At 37.6% G+C, this 16,932-nt stretch overlaps 1 protein-coding gene across 3 annotated transcripts in view; it reads left to right on the top strand.

Moving 5' to 3' along the window:
• Positions 1-16,932, top strand: part of UGGT2 (UDP-glucose glycoprotein glucosyltransferase 2) — a 90,517-nt gene that overhangs the window by 63,657 nt on the left and 9,928 nt on the right. For 2 of the 3 annotated variants that reach the window (XM_063336471.1, XM_063336481.1), the window contains 7 exons: positions 1,327-1,516; positions 2,382-2,540; positions 3,945-4,030; positions 8,719-8,803; positions 11,656-11,741; positions 15,105-15,203; positions 16,521-16,605. In XM_063336471.1, coding sequence (XP_063192541.1) covers positions 1,327-1,516; positions 2,382-2,540; positions 3,945-4,030; positions 8,719-8,803; positions 11,656-11,741; positions 15,105-15,203; positions 16,521-16,605 — 790 coding nt within the window. Of the gene's footprint in view, positions 1-1,326; positions 1,517-2,381; positions 2,541-3,944; positions 4,031-8,718; positions 8,804-11,655; positions 11,742-15,104; positions 15,204-16,504; positions 16,606-16,932 lie in introns of all 3 variants that reach the window. The other variant, XM_063336491.1, reaches the window with a different exon arrangement.

Below are 16,932 nucleotides of genomic sequence, written 5' to 3'. Positions count from 1 at the left end.
GTCTGCATTTGAGATCTTGTTATAATTCATTAAGAATATTATATCCTAAAAGTACCTGCCTTAAATTGTCATTTCTTTTAACTGTCTGTAAAGACCAGGGTTCACTAACTCAGTTACAAACAGTTACACTGAAGTGAATTCCCCAGAGAGGATTCCAGTCCCTCTAAGAGAAATGTTTAAGCACTGCCATCCCTTTGGCAGGTATTTTACATACAATCTTGTTACGAGAGAGGCTGCTGGTATTGCCTGCCCTTTAGCCACCAGACTAGTTAATCACTTCCTCACAAAACAGAAGTCCTTAGTTTCTATTCGGTTTGAGAGGAATTGAACTCGTCTCTTATACCGCAAAAGAGTGTCTTAATCTCATCAGTCTTCTGAGTGATCTTGGGTGAACGCTTTCATGATCGCTTTTAAATTTAGGCACTCTGCAGGTGTTAGTGCCTGGTTCTTTCCCTGTGCTTGGGAGAGGTGAGAGCAAAAAGTGTCCTGACATCTACCCTGCGTAAAGGTTGTATTTTGCTTGCAGTAGTGGTTTAATACGAAATGCATCTGCATACCAACCCAAATACTTTGTGGGGAAAACTGTATTCCTCCTGATGGGTACAGATGTTCTTACCTTTTTACTTTTCTTAGTAACATTTAATTACTTCATACAAGTGCCCCTGTATGAAGCACTCATTGCTTGCTTCTTTCACTCTGCGTCTTTAGTGCTCTTCTTTCTCTGTACTGATTCTTCTCATTTTGTTGAGTATCAGTAGAGGAAGGAAGAAAATCATCGTTATTTTGTTGTTGCAAGGAACTTTTACTTGTGGAATAAATGAGGTAAGAGCTGCAGAGGAATAGAAGGACCCTCCTTTCCTCTGCTCTGTCTTTTGCTGCTGCTAGTGTCAAGAGCTGTTCCCAAAGACTCTTTTCTTCTAGCAGACGTTAGTCCTGCTGCTTAGTTTAGTGATACAGATTCTGAGAATTCAAGGCGGTTCACAGTCAAGATGTTGAGATCCACCTCTCGGGTATTCATCTTGCCAGCTGTTTAGAATGTTACTGGAAACTAGGCACTTTCACAGCAAAAAATTTTCAAAAGGGAATAGATCTGTGTTCATCTACCAGCCCATTTGATATGATACAGCGTATCAAATTGTCTGACGTATTGCAAAAGAATAAAGGTGTTGTCTGACAGTATTCCAAAAGAATAGGGAGCTGCCGTGCCTCCAAACATCAATAATTTGGAAAACATTCATTATATTTTAGTATTTTAGAAGAACTTCATGTTTGGACCTTCATATGTCAGTAAACTTACGGGTTTTTTTAAAAACACTTTTTCAACAGCTTCTATCGTTTTGTTCTGGAACCAGAATTAACTTATGGGATCAACAAGCACCTTCCTTCTGAACCAGTGGCAAAATTCCTGGAATTGCCAGAATCACCTCTTTTAACTCTAAATATGAACACTCCTGAAAGCTGGTTGGTTGAAGCAGTAAACAGTTCCTGTGATCTCGATAACATTCATTTACAGGATGTAAGTAATAGTTTGTAAACAGTATAAAACTTGTGTTGGACAAGTTTTCTACCTCAAGGGAAATGGAAATACTGTGAGGTTTTTTTGTGTGTCTGTTTCTGGAAATATTTTCTGTGGTAATTGATTATTTAGTCAGCATTTTACCACTTATATTTTCATCATCTTTTTTTACGTTTTCTCTTAATTTAAAAAAAAAGCAATGAAACAGAAAAATTCAGAATTCAGAGTACAAGTGAAAGCAATTTATCTGCTACGTTGAGCTTTATAATGTTTACAGGAATACTATTTTTTTAGATAAAAATAAAGCAATTAAGGGATTCTGTGTGTTAGCTTTCTATTTCTCTTTTATTCTTTTTATATGTTTTTGGTAGTAATAGGTTTAACCTAGGTAAATCTTCAAATAAACATGAACAGATGGCTGTTTATTAATATCTATTAAAATATATTTGACCTTTTTTAGTTCACAATTTTAAAATTATTTTTAATCCATCAGCTTCAAAGTCACTAGATTCATTTCGGTCATGAAACTTACTCAAAATATTGAGGGTGTTTGATAGACCAAAGCTGTGTATTTGGAAGGTGTATTGTGAAAATGAAGGTTGGGATTTACCTTACCAAAGCTGGGATGCCTCAGCTTCATCAATGGTCAGTGGAGAGAAGGTCCCTCCACACAGAGACTCATCCTCTTTACCTTGGATACCTATTTTAAAATTCAGTGAAATTCCTTCTGGAAGGACCTTTCTCTCTTGTTTGACAGTTGAATTTAGTTGAGGTAAATCCTATGCAACATATTTGTCATTGCAACATGTTGCCTTTCCCACATAGTTAAATGACGTAATTTATTGAGGAAATCTTCCTTCCATAGATAAAAGGGACAGTTATAGCAGAATATGAACTAGAATATATATTGCTTGAAGGACACTGCTTTGATGTGACAACTGGACAACCTCCTCGAGGGTTACAGTTCACTCTGGGCACAAAGAATAATCCTGTCATGGTTGATACTATTGTGATGGCCAACCTGGTAAGTATTAAGTACAGAAATAGTCATTACAATTGCACGCTCTTCATGAGAATTCTTCATGAGCTTCTTGTTCGTTAAGTCCATTTCTCTGTGTTGCAAACTTAGTAATGCTAAAAGTAACAGGAGTATCCTGGAGTTAAGACCATCTACAAAAGATGTGTATCTCTAATTGGCAATGGTTTTAAACTAGAGCAGGGTAGGTTTAGATTAGACATTAGGATGAAGCTCTTTATAACGAGGATGGTGAAACACTGGAACAGGTTGCCCAGAGAGGTGGTGGAGGCCCCATCCCTGGAGACATTCAAGGCCAGGCTTGATGAGGCTCTGAGCAACCTGATCTGGTTAAAGATGTCCCTGCTTCCTGCAGGAGGGTTGGACTGGATGACCTTTAAAGGTCCCTTCCAACCCAACACATTCTATGATTCTAATTTGCTGAGCTTTCCTCCGCTCCTCTTCTGATCCAATAAAGGTTTGGATATAGGCTAATTTTAGATTCTTATCTGAAATACCTAAACTGGGAGCCTAATTGTCTTAAGTAGATGGTTGGAGGTAGTTATATTCAGATGGAGATTCCACTGACAAATGTAAGGTATGAATCATGTTCTGATTAAAATAACCATTTTTGTCACACAATGATCCAGGCAAAAGAAGGCTCCTATTTTAGATACTTCAGTCAAGCGCTTAAAGCCTCTGTAGGACAAATCCACATCTGAGAATTCCTCTGGTCATCTAAAGTAATTATTTTTCATTTTAGCAGTCTGTAGAGCAGAAAATCTTGTTATTTCCAAAATGAAAGATTTATATTCTATTGGCTAAGGTCATTTGGTAGGGAAGGATTTTGATAAATAAGATCTGTTACCTATCTGCTGTTCTTTGTATCACAAAGAATAAAATGATTAATAAACTGTGAATCTTTGATTTTTACACAAATACCAAATGCGATCTCAACAGTAGATGTTCCACATGATGAAATTTTTAATGATTCTTCACATTCCAAAGCTTGCTTCATCTGGCTTTCACATAGCGATAGCTGTATGCAGTGTTCCTAAATTGGGAAGGAGCTGTGTTGACTTGGAAAGCTGTTCCAGACAAAAATTGTAGGTTTCAAAAAAGCCTTTCAGTTTAGGGTCAGTTTAATAATTTATTTCTTTCCTACTCAGTCACTTGCTGTTCTAGGTGGAGCTAGAAACAAATGGAGCACTGAAAGGCATTAATATGGACATACAGGAAAGGTGATCCTTGATTGCGTCACTGCCATATTACTTTCAGTGCTGGTTTGACAGTAGTTAATGGCTACTAACCCTGTCTGCGGTACCAAATGTTGGATAATTGATGTTTGTAAGCATACATGGTTGATTCTGAAATGCTGATGGAACAAGTGACTGTCTTTCCTTTTTTTCTTAGGGGTATTTTCAGCTGAAAGCAAATCCAGGTGCTTGGACACTGAGATTGCGTAAAGGAAGATCTGAAGACATTTATCAGGTTTTTTCGTAAGTATTAATCCATCTTTTGGAAACATGAATAAATCTGAAAGTGTACATATTTTGGAAAGATCAGACAGTACTGAAGGAAAATGAGCAAAAATAAAGCGAAAAAAATTGAACAAGAAGCAAAGAAAGATGTAAAGTTTGTAAGAGATACCTTATTTCCTGATTAGCCTAAGTTCTTGTTTGATTGCTCCATGTGTTCTTGAAGATATTTGGATATGTTAATGCATAATAAGCCTAAGCTGCTCAGCTAGGCTTGATGCTAGCAAAGTCTCTTACTGTGCAGCTACGCAGCTTCCAGATGCTTGTCCTGTCAGTTCCAAGCATGGTTAGCATTATCATGCAACTGCTTGCACCAAATTCTGTAGAAATGTCACTCATGGCTTTGCTGATTAATATTTGGGCATTCCCAACATACTTAACGTGTAATTCCAAGAACATGTCCGCTGGAGCATTGCTAGCTCTCCGGCAGCGTCTTGATCAACTAGAGGAAGTGCCATGAATTTCCATCTCATTATTTTTTTTGAGCCCTGAGGATGCCTCTGAATGCAGTGTTATTGAGGGCGGCATCTTGTTTTAGCAAGAGCATTATATTAATGTCAGTTCTAGGCTTTTTTCTTCAATTAATTCTGAGTGTTTCTTAGTTGTCCAAGTCATCCAAGAATCACTGTGGTTACACCTTCACCTTAGGATGTAGAAGCACCCTTCAGTTCTGTACCCTGGCTGCATGTTGACTGCGCCACGTTTCCCTCTCTTGGGAGAAACCCCTGCGCATGAAAAGAAGTCACGTTGTACTCCAGTAACTGGCATTTAATTGCCACCTACATGGCTCTGTAATTTCCATGGTCAGTTTTCAAATGAGGAGCGCATGCTACCCATCATTCCAACTGTTTGTTGGAAGAATCATCTTTTTCTCATGTTTTATGTAAGAGCATAGATCTCTAGCATATGAGGGCCTCCTCTTGAAGCATTGGATCCGACCCCTTCTAGAGGAACAGGATTGTTTCATTTCAGCTTCAGTTCTTCCTTCTTTCCTCCCTCCCCTTTAATTCTGTGGGCTGAAATAAGTCTATTTCTTATAAAATACTTACTATTACTTGGAGTTCAGGAACACATAGTTCCATATGATGCTTAGTCATCGCTACTATTAAAAAATGAAAAAACTGATGAACATCTTTGCTTTTTTGAATATTTAGTTAATGAATCAATTTCAGTGTTACTGGAAGAAATGGTAACGGAATATTAGGTTCATTCTATTTGTTTGCGATTTTCAATTTATTTTTTTCCAGAAACCACTCACGATCTGTTGAAAAAGCAGAAAAACATGGTCTTTATCTTAAGAAGTTCACTTAATCTCCACCAGCTGTAGTTATTTGTCGGATTTAACGTTCAGTTCTTAAGATATATATAAAGTGATTTATGAAAGATATCATGGTCTTAAAAAAATAATGTAATGAGCTGTAGTTGAATTAAAAAATGAAACAAAACCACTCGAGATTCTGGGCTAGATCAAAGAAAACTTAAATCTTCTGCCATTTAAGATTACTGATTTATTTTTCCATAAGAGTAATACAAATGAGCTTAATTGAGCTCAGCTAAGTTATGTAAAATTAATACTTGATGAGGAATCTAAACAATACTGTTTATTTCATTGAATTATTACAAGCCGTAGGCTTAGAGTACAACAGCTGAAGTATGTTTGGGAGGCCGTACCAGGATCTTTGATATTACTCTTACTTATTGATAGTATCAAACTGCTATCAGAACTCAAGCAACTATGTGACAGGGTGGAATTTTGCCAAAAGGTATTGCAGTACATTCACCATCCTCGTATACTAATCATATCCTCTCCTGTTGAACTGAGAGATGACCTGTTTTCTTTGAAGCACAGGCCTGTAGGAATCTTAGGAGAAATACAGGATTTTGAAGTTACAGCGTGTTCTACACCTCAGTGCTTATTTGCTTTTCTCATAGTAACATCTAATACACATGCAAATAATTTATTTTTACTTTATGTAAATACACAGCTTTTGAAATAAGCTTCTCCCCCCCCGCCAAACACTGCTTCTAAAAAGGATCATTATTTTGAAGCAGTCATACTTGTAAATCAATTTGCTGTTAGTAAATTGCTATGAATATTAGGAAGATGAAAATTGATATGCTCAGCAACAGTCTGAGCACTGCTTGTTATTGGAACTTTGATTCTATGATGTTGGTAGGAAAACAGGTATTGCAAGATGAGACTTCAGAAAATAATATACATCTAAAGATATATAAGCTCCTGCTGAATATTCCATTTTTAAAAAATGCAGGTAGATATAATTCATTATATTGTGATGGTATGCAGACTGCTTAACTGAAAGTTGTATCTTTTATAATTCGGGCAAGGAGGATTTTTTTTGTTTTGAGATTCTTAAAGGGTCTCCATTTGTTGAACTTGAGTGCTTTTGTTCTCCGTATGGAAAATTATAATTTATATTATATTGATATTTGTTTATATTTATATTTAAAGTACATAGGTGTTTTGAAACATTTTAAAGCTGTGACATAAATAGTCTGCTTGACATGTTTAGTTTCATATAACAATTGTATAACAATGAAGTAGTTACTGTTAAATATTTAATAGTGTTGTCAGTATGCAAGACATTTTGCTTGCGTTTAAAATGGAAGTTGTGCCTACTTTCAGTGAGTTTACAAACTACGTTACACTAACAGCATTCAGCATCTTTTGGACAAAACACAAAATCCGTGTTCATTTTGTTAAGGGAGTTTATAAATCATGATCCCAGTTCTTCCAAACCCCAGGTCACAATCAAAACCTTATTCAAATGATCGCTCATGTGCAATGTGTATCTGTTACATGAATAAATTACAACATGCTGAATATCATATGAACAGAGAGAAGACAAGAGGTCCTGTATAAGATTCAGCACGTTGATTTAAAATTAGAGAACAGATGATGGACTTCATTTTCTTTCAGAGAGATACCTACCTAAAAACGAGTGACTCTCCTAGTCAGTAAGTAGCACATAGTTGAGTGACTAGGAGTTGAAATGAAGTACTCTGTCAGGAAAAGAAGTAATAATAGGAAGTATATAAAGATGTGAATGGAGAAACAGATAAACTGTATCTTGAGACCAACATTAAGTGTCCAAGGTAACTCTTATTTTCAGTGCCTTGTTCATACTGGGACAGAAATGCATCAAACAGAATGCCGTGCAGAGTAAAAACAACTGGCACTCATTAAAGATGGAGATGCCAGTGAGGGATCGAGAGAAGGGATTTAGGGAGACAAAGCAATGTTATTAAATTTAAAGCCAAACTAAACACTTTGAGAATATTGTAGAGACTTTGGAAAATCGTCTTCATCAGCAGAGCTGCAGAGCTAGCTACGGAATTCCTAACATAGAGATTTTGAGGTAACTGAGTGAATAACAGAAAATTTTGATTGTGTAAAAACTGAGGGCAAAAATGGGAATGCTGTGCCAGCTTTTTGCTGTCAGCAGTTGTGTTTGGCTCTAGTTTTACTATTTTAGAGCTTTTTAATGACACACTTTATTTGAAATGGAGATCTGTGCCCTTTTATGTTGAGTACTGTACATCCCTGTGATAAAAAGACAGTCCTTGGCTGAGTGTTCATACATGCAGTATTTTAAAAGTGTGAAAATGAAACTAAACCAGAGAGTAGAAAAGTCAAGATAACCCTGAACCTTGATTCGTGCAACAATCGGCCATCTCTATGAAACTTAGTAATCATGGGCACTTTTTACAGAAAGGTATTAAATAGAAAATTCAGATAACTATATAAAAAGCTGATGTTTTCAGATAGGTAGAATGAAACAGATTGAAACAAGGTTTAAATATTTCTGTTTTCTAGGCAAAAAAAAAAAATAAAATCAAGCCTAAGGGGCAGCAGATTACTTTCTTAAACCATTTTTTGTATGTGCAGCCTTAGCAAGAGGAAACCAATAATGCTGTTAAAAGACAGAATGGATTGATGGAAAAATATATGGGCTGTATATATATATACACATATATAAATATAAAGGCTATAAAATTTGAGAATTATGTTACTATGCTGTATCATGGGGTGACAGCAACATTTTTCATACTAGTTACTCAGTGGACTGCGGTACAGTTTTGAGATGCCTGAAAGGCTTGAACCCGATGTTCAGTAGGGCAGATGTTCATGTGGTGCCTTGCCCAGCCGTGTCTGCAGGGGTTCAGTTACCAAAGCCAGCCAGTTGAAAGCCATTCTTTACTATCTCAGCACTGTGGTGAAGCTTTCCCTAGGCTTCTTAAAGCGGATTTATTTTAAAAGTACATTTAATGCCGTCACACGGCAATTTCTAAGGTGTACTCCGTATTTGAAAAATAAAATGTAGTTTAATATTTGAATATAATACATACCCATATAATACATAATTAAGTATTCGGCTCAAGGTTGCTGCATTTTTTTCATTGGTTGGTAGAATTTCCTGTGAAAATCCAAATTAAAAAGTGAGGGCTTCCACTGTGGACAATGTCTAGTGATGGATAAAACTGAGAAAGTTTCTGAAGTTAAGGTATAATTAGGTGCAAGTGAAGAAACTTTGTATCTATAAATTTCAGCAATCCTAAACCTTATACTCTAATTAAACACGAGTAATAATGCCTGTTTTAATGGCATGGGGTTTTTTTTTTCCTCACAGCCATGAAGGAACGGATTCTGAAGCTGACCTGACAGATGTTATCGTGGTATTAAACAACTTCAGAAGCAAAATTATCAAAGTCCAAGTATGTAAAGAGATACCTTTTTTTGTCTACAGTATTTGCTTATATGAAGTATGACTAATGCTTACATGTTTTAGGCTATATTTAATTGGAAGATGTGTACCGAAATATGTAATTTGGATGCTGTATAATTAGAGAAAGGTGTGCGAATTAATGTAGTTAATTTGATCCAATCAGGTTATACTAATTGCATGGGAGATTGTTAAATAGCTGTTAAAATAATACATCCATGTGCGTAACATAGTTAGGATTTGTCTTATCTAGCTTAAGGTAAGAGCATAGTCTAGGTGCCTTAAACTCCCTCTCTGCTTAGCAGAATGAGAAAGACAGTCCATAGGGATGGATGCTCGTCCCATCTCGTGTGTGTATTTAAACCAAGGGGATCACCACCTCTTGAGACATCCAGTTCTCTGCTGTGACTGGGGAGGGATTTTACGTGAAGTCCAGATACCAGAGTGGAAGTTAAAATTGGGTATGTCGAATGCTACCCTAAGCTACCAAATTTGTGTAAATGAAATTACGTTACTTATATTCTTGAAGGTGTATCAAAAAGAGGTAATGAAATCAGAGGAGAATTAAGGAGAAAGAACGTCCTAGTATTATATGTTTTCCATTATTTTGTAAAGTAACATTTTGTGTAGGTGTCCTTGCTACTTTGTATCCTAATTTTAGCCTTTGAGAAGGAGAGAGAACAATGTGAACACAACTATAGAAGGAATTTTTAAAACCACATGTGAGAGTCTCTTCCCCAGCCTTGTAACTGAAAGTTTCCAGAACCTGGAGGAAACGTATTACTCCGTGGAGCGTGATGAGCCTGCCTTTAAACCACAGAGAATGGGGGAAAGGGGTGCCATTTGGGTCAAAATAGTAAAATTATTCTATGTGAAAGGTGGTATCTACTGAGCTTATAACTAGAATATGCGAGCTCTATTATTCAGTTGAACTGTAGAATCACTACGGTTGCATCCTATGCAATACGTAGGATGTGGCTTCAGAAGCATTAAGGTGAAAAGAAATCTGTAAGCATTAGCTTGACGGCATAAACATGGGAAATTAATGTAGTTAGAATTGAATATGTTCAAACTTCTAGTATTTTAAAAGCTATTCGGGTTTCAAGAACAATTAGGTTTCTTTTAATCAAGGAAGCTAAGGTCAGCAAACAAAATTAATTTGGAACCTTTATTAAGCATCTGGGTAAGAAAACAGAAATTGCTTAAGTTGGCTGGGAGAGCTTATGTTCCAGTGACAGATTTGTCGCCTTATCCTTGTGAAGGACTTATGAGAATTGCCGTTTCCCTGCAGGTAAGTTCCATGAACGTGGTGTGACACCCTGCTACCCTTCTTCTCGCAGCCAGTGTCCAGATCACAAACTCATGAGGGCAGAAAATGAGATACCATTCCCCACACTTTTAGTTATTGTTTGCATAAGGAAGTACAGAGGGCTTGAACACGCTGTTTGATTTATTAATCGCCATTTAATTTTTCCTAATTGGTTATTGTTGTTCTTACTACAGCAAGTTCTTGTTGCATTAAAGGTTAAAGGAATTTGGCAGAAAATAAACCCCTTTGCATTCCAGCTTGTCCTCAGATATCAGAGGGGCTGGGGGCAGCTGGGCTTAAATTCTGAGTGATGCCCAATTTGGCACTATAGGTCCGGTCACGTTCAATGTATTGAACTACCACAATTACAGATGCACAATAGCGCAATGCACTTCTGGTTTAGTCACGTTCAATGAACTAGCACGGACAGATTTAAGGAGCTTGGTCACGTTCAATGAGAACTCTCACAGCTAGATTAACGAATAGTGCAGTTTATTGAGGCAAGAGAATTGCAGATTCTTTTGGATTGCTGGTGACAATACCCTGTCTGCAAAGCACATGCAAGTAATACAGCAGCATGAACCAACTTGAGTAATATAGTAGCATAAAACAACTCTCTATAGCGATTTCTGAGTTTCCCAGGGAAGCACTCAGTATAGCCGAGTGTTCGAATCTCACCCAATAGGTGTCCCTATGGGGGGGGAAGAGAGGCTCAGCCCATTGACTGGTCCCAGAAGTCAGCGATGGTTCGTGATATCTTCCTGACATCCCTCCATTCTTAAGCCATTTTTATACTATTTTTTACCTTTCAGGTGGAGCTTGAGTGACTCTAGTCATACATACCTTTGTTGTGCTTGGTGTAAACTCAGAAAAGCAGAAACTCAGAGCACAGACTCAGTGAGGGGTGGTTGCACCTTGGAGGGGGGTAGTTTTTAGGATGGAGGTGTGTTTTGGTGTTATAATGACATTATGATTAGCAAAGTTCAATCCAAAGACATGATTTTTACAAAAAATAAGAAACTATTGGCTCAGGGTAATAACTATGCAGCTTATGAGTGTTCATAGTACTGTAAGTTCCCATTCCCTGCTCTGATGCACAGAGTTTGGCTATAGTATCTTCACACTGCCCCACTCTCTCTGCTGGCTTTTTTCCACCTTAGAATCTGCTGACTCTAAGACTGCAGGTTATGTGGCCTAGGGAACTACAGTGGAATACATTCATTGCGTATCAGCTGCATTCCACCCTGGAAATTTCTTCAATGCTGTACCTTTTCTTAAAATGTGAATATAACTTTAGTTCCTAAGTCACCTCCAGCAATTATCCCACAGTTCTGTGTGTAGTTTAAAAGCACAAAGTGAAATTTTTACTGTTCATTTTAATGAAGTTCAGTAAGTATTTTACTGAAATAGAAATTGGTAAGATGCTGGTCCAGCTCTAGCCAGTAAGTACGCTGCAATTAGATATCACAACTGAAGTAGTAATTAATATCAACTAACTTGCCAAATTACACAAATACATTTATTTTAATGACTAGGTACAGAAAAAGCCTGATAAAATCAATGAAGATCTCCTTACTGATGGAACAACAGGAAAAAAAGGAAATCGGGAATCAATTGCAAGGTAATGCATAATTTGCTTATATTTTAACTCTGCCAGGACATGTTTATTATTACTTATAGCAAGTAAATGTTTCTTACTTAATAGCGATACAAATATATAAAAAGGCTTCCCAAGGGATTTATAATATAAATATTATGTTTTGGTCCCCAATAATATTCTTCTCTCTAAGTTGGAGAGAGATGGATTTGATGAGCGGACTGTTCAGTGGATGAGGAATTGGCTGGATGGTCACATCCAGAGGGTAGTGGTCAACAGCTCAATGTCCACATGGAGATTGGTGACAAGTGGTGTCCCCTTGGGGTAACCATACTGGGACCAGTACTGTTTAATATCTTCATCAATGACATAGACAGCGGGGTCAAGTGCACCTTCAGCAAGTTTGTGGACACCAAGCTGAGTGGTGCGGTTGACTTGCCTGAGAGACAGGATGTCATCCAGAACAGGATGGACAGGCTCGAGAAGCAGGCCCATGGGAACCTCATGAAGTTCCACAGAGCAAAGTGCAGGGTCCTGCACCTGGGTTGGGACAACCCCCGGTATCAATACAGGCTGGGGATGAAGGGATTGAGAGTAGCCCTGCTGAGAAGGACTTGGAGGTACTGGTGGATGAAAAGCTGGACAGGAGCCAGCAATGTGCGCTTGCAGCCCAGAAAGCCAACCGTATCCTGGTCTGCATCAAAAGCAGCGTGGCCAGCAGGGCGAGAGAGGTGATTCTACCCCTCTGCTCTGCTCTGGGGAGACCCCGCCTGGAGTACTGCATCCAGCTCTGGGGCCCACAGCACAGGAAAGACATAGAAAGAGGAGGACCACAAAAATTATCAGAGCAGGTGGAGCACCTCTCCTATTAAGAAAGGCTTGAGAGAGTTGGGGTTGTTTAGCCTGGAGAAGAGAAGGCTCCGGGGAGACCTTAATGTGGTCTTTTGGTACTTAAAGGGGGCTTACAAGATGGAGACAAACTTTTTAGCAGGGTCTGTTGCAATAGGACAAGGGGTAATGGCTTTAAACTAAAAGAAGGAAGATTTAGACTAGATGCAAGGAAGAAATTTTTTACACTGAGGGTGATGAAACACCGGAACACATTGCCCAGGGAGGTGGTAGATGCCCCATCCCTGGAAGCATTCAAGGTCAGGTTGGAGGGGGCTCTGAGCAACATCATCAGCTAAAGATGTCCCTGCTCACTGCAGGGGAGGTTGGACTAAATGACCTTTTTAAATGTCCTTTCCAACCCAAACTGAGTCTGCAGCTTGTCTTTTCCCCCCTTCTGTTGTAATGTTTTGTTCAACTCATTATTTATTTTTCAGTCCCTCCTTTGCATTTCTAATTCCTGTTCATTTTCTCCATTGGCATTATTTTTAATTTGTTGTGTCAGGGAATCAATCTCAATGTGCAAATCTCAGCCAGTAACGTGGTCCTCAGATGTATCAAAATGAACATCAAAAGGCAGGCTATGATGCTGCGTGTCTGCAGCTAGACCTAGTTTATGAAATTATGTGGTTTTGTATTTGTCAATAAAATACCTTTTGCCTTAAAGTTTTTGTTCTATAAATAATTGTAATAAATGTCTCAAGCTTTATACTTGGAACTACTAACATTGTAGTATTTCTAATTTGCCATACACCATTGTAAAATTTTGTTTTCAGTTGGTCATAATGTTGCTCACAGTTATGTTGAGTGTGGATTGTATGTGGTTCAAGCTGCCCTTTTTAAAATTTGAATGTAGTTCTTATTAATGAGATACAAATTCTTATGAAATTGTTGTATCACCTTTGAGAATGACGTAAGGGCAGAAAAGGATGTTTCATCACTGTCTTTGTTAGTCACATGTGGTGATGGTTGCATTTTAAAGAGATTGACGTTCTTTCAGTCCTGCTATCACTACGTATGAGAAATGGGACAAAAAGTCAGAAAGAAAGATGACGGACAGCTTGAGACTGTGAACTGCAGTCTATTTAGCCTGTGAGAACTCAGTGCTAGTTGTGGGGTTGTCTCCTTTGGAGATGCCGCACCACACAGTCAGTGCCGCTCCACTGATGTCCCTTTCTTTTGTGTCCTGATCGGGTAAGACTGTGCTGTCTCCTCTTAACCAATGCTCGGTGAAAAGAACATGGGTTTCTCAAAAGATTATTCGCACCATGTACACACATTGCAGCCTTCTGAGATCTCAGCTTTGTGTTAGTGGAGTGATGTGAATTCCTTTAAATATGTTGGAGATCTGAGACTTGTCTGATTTGCTCTTAAAGATTACGAGGGATACTTATTTTTGTACTTTTTAAAGTATATTTTTAAAAGGGATCTAAGCAGAAGAAAAATAAAAAGAAGTGACTCACACAATCTAAGTGCGTGAGGAATGACTCACCTCAAAAAAAGACTGTTGAGGTGAATCTCTAACAATATAAAGCCACGCTGTAACCAATTTTGGCTAAGGCAGCCTTCGCGCTTCTGAGATCTGTGAAGCGGTGCTCTGAGGGAGACTGCAGCCACCATCTCCCACCTCCGTGTGCTGGAAGGCATACGTGATTAAAAAACAATGCTGGTAGACTTGATTGAAAAAGAAGACCTGGTGTTCAAAGCAAGCAAAAAATGCTGTGCAGCAGAAGCTAGAAAACCTCTGGATGATGGACCTCAAAGATACAGGGTGGCCTATAGGGAGAGTAATTGGATTAATTTAAGGAAGAATTCAGCAAATATTATGAAAAAATCAGGAATGCCCATCACCAGAGACCACTGGCTGTTATGAGAGTATTCTGGGAAAGGCTGCTACTCCTCAGCCTTGTCACTTGCTGTTGGTAAGGTACTGGGCTAAATATGTGGTTTGGCCTGGTGTGGCCAGCTTTCTGTTATGTTCGGTCTGTATTTTAGAGTATATATTCAGCTCAACCACCTGTGGGGCTCTGCAGACATCCCTCGCCTCAAGAATGTGCATTGGTTCTTCTGGTGTAGAACGTGTGTGGATGAAGCTTGAAAAATAACTGTTGCTGATTTTAAAAATGACCAGTTCTCAACTTATTCTGGCTGTGTGTTGTTTCTGGCTGGGTGGGGTTTTTTGGGGGTTTTTTTCTGTGATAAAATGTGGAGTTCTTGCCAAATTTAGGTTCTGTTTGATTGCAAATATTGGAGGCTGCAGTTGTGCCATCGTTTGTCCCGAGTTGACTGGGTATGAGGTGTTGCTCCCAAAAGATTTTGATATCATAGGCACCTGCAGTGGGAGTGGAATGTAAGTCTGTTCAGTTACTGTAGGATGAGTGTTTCTTTTGTGTATTTTCTTACTTTTGATTTTTTTACAAGCTTAATGGTAATGTAGTAGTATTTTCTTTCTGCTGAATGCTTACTTTATATAATAATTTGGGGGGATCTTTTTCTTAGATTTTCGGAAGAAATTCCAGCAGAAGAGAAGGAAAAGAAAAGTGATGTTCTTAACATTTTTTCAGTTGCTTCAGGCCATTTATATGAACGTTTTTTAAGGTAAGGAAAGGTAAAAGGGAAACAAGAATTTCACAGCGATACCGTAAACGCTCATCCTAAAACTAAGCAGCTTAAAGAAACTGACTTTTTTAACGAGGTGTAAAGTATAAATTATCAAAGCACGGAAAAGTTGTATATAGTGAGGACTAAATTAATCTTTGAGAAGAAACTGATTCAACGTACAGATGTTCAAAAATACCATTATTCTTTGAAGAAAGAATATTATCCATGTTATCCATGTCTTTCATGAGTGCATGTGTAAGGTGTGAACGTAACAGATGCAGTTCAGCCTCTCTTTATAAAGATATAACTGAAGTGACTTCGTTAGAGTTACATCTATTTATGTTTAGTCCAAACTATGGATAACACATGCTCATACGGCCTTACTTATCTCGGCGTTCATTCAGTAAGCAGTGATTGCTTCTAAGGAATTCTTACAGCATTGCCTAATCTGTTCACGACCGTCTCTGTTACTTTTCTGATTTGAGTTTTTGTCTACGGGTGTCAGATGTTGTGATTTTCCTACCCTAAAATGGAATTTCATGGTTCTTTTTCATGCATATTTATTTGGAAAGTAGTATTTTTGTATGTATTGATTTTTATTTCTTAGCAGTCTGATGCAGTTTGAACATCTGCATTTCTTTCTTTCAACCTACGACAGCCTTCATAAAAGGAAAGACTCATTTATTTTAAAGGAGAAAAAAAAAATTTTAAAACATCCTACATACTTCTTTACCTTACTTTAAAGCTTATTATTTCTTGATTTTTTTCAGGCAGACTTGTCCTCACGTAAGGCTGTAAGGTGTTGCTTATCTGTCTGGTTACACCAAACAAATGCCACAATAGTGGAAAAACAAATTAAACCAAAATAGTGATTCTTGCAGTTATCAAGGGTTTTCTGAAGAGGACCTTAACTTGAACAATGCTTTTTCTTTCCCATTATTTTTCTTTTTGGCAACCTTATTAAACTCAACCAATGTTTTCTGAAATAAGTTATCTCAGTACCCAAGTTAATATAAGGTAGTAATTGTTATTCTGATTTTGTCAGGCACCTCTCTTAGAATAAAACTTGTTAACAGATCCACTTTTGAAATTGTTCATTCTCATGTTGCTGAGCCAATGTGGATTGAATAAGTCCATCTCAAAGTGGTCTTGAACAAATGCTCTTCAAAGCTTTTAATTGAAATAGATAGAAATTTCTGCTTAAACTGGGTTAAAGAAAATTAGACTTAGAAAGTTTTAGCGTCTGTTAGGTGCAGTTGAAATTTAATGACGTGTGTGTATTTGTTTGTTTATTATAGACTTATATTTCCACAGAATTATGATGCTTTCTGTCCTACGTCATACAAAAACACCAGTTAAATTTTGGTTTCTGAAAAACTATCTCTCCCCAACATTTAAGGTAGGAGAAATGTCTTCCTATAATTATTTTTTCTTTAAAATTTTAAATAGGTTTGTTTTTTTTAAATTACAGTTGAGTAATTATATAGTTAAAATTAAATTTTCATAGTTGGAAATAATGTCTGAATGCATTAAATACCAATAGTTTTAAAAATCTCATGAGGACGGTAGTTCTTTTCTGGAACCCAAAGCCCAGTGATATATTATAATAATTTAATCTCTTCTGATAGTCTCCCAGAGCTTGAAATCAATGCTTTTTATATTTGTGTAATAGCTGAGGATACTGCTGGAACTAAAGAAACGTTTTCAAGTAATAAATTATGTAGTC

Source organism: Chroicocephalus ridibundus, chromosome 1 (assembly GCF_963924245.1).
Source record: "Chroicocephalus ridibundus chromosome 1, bChrRid1.1, whole genome shotgun sequence".
Taxonomy (NCBI): Eukaryota; Metazoa; Chordata; class Aves; order Charadriiformes; family Laridae; genus Chroicocephalus; species Chroicocephalus ridibundus.
This window is presented reverse-complemented; position numbering and strand designations above follow the sequence as displayed.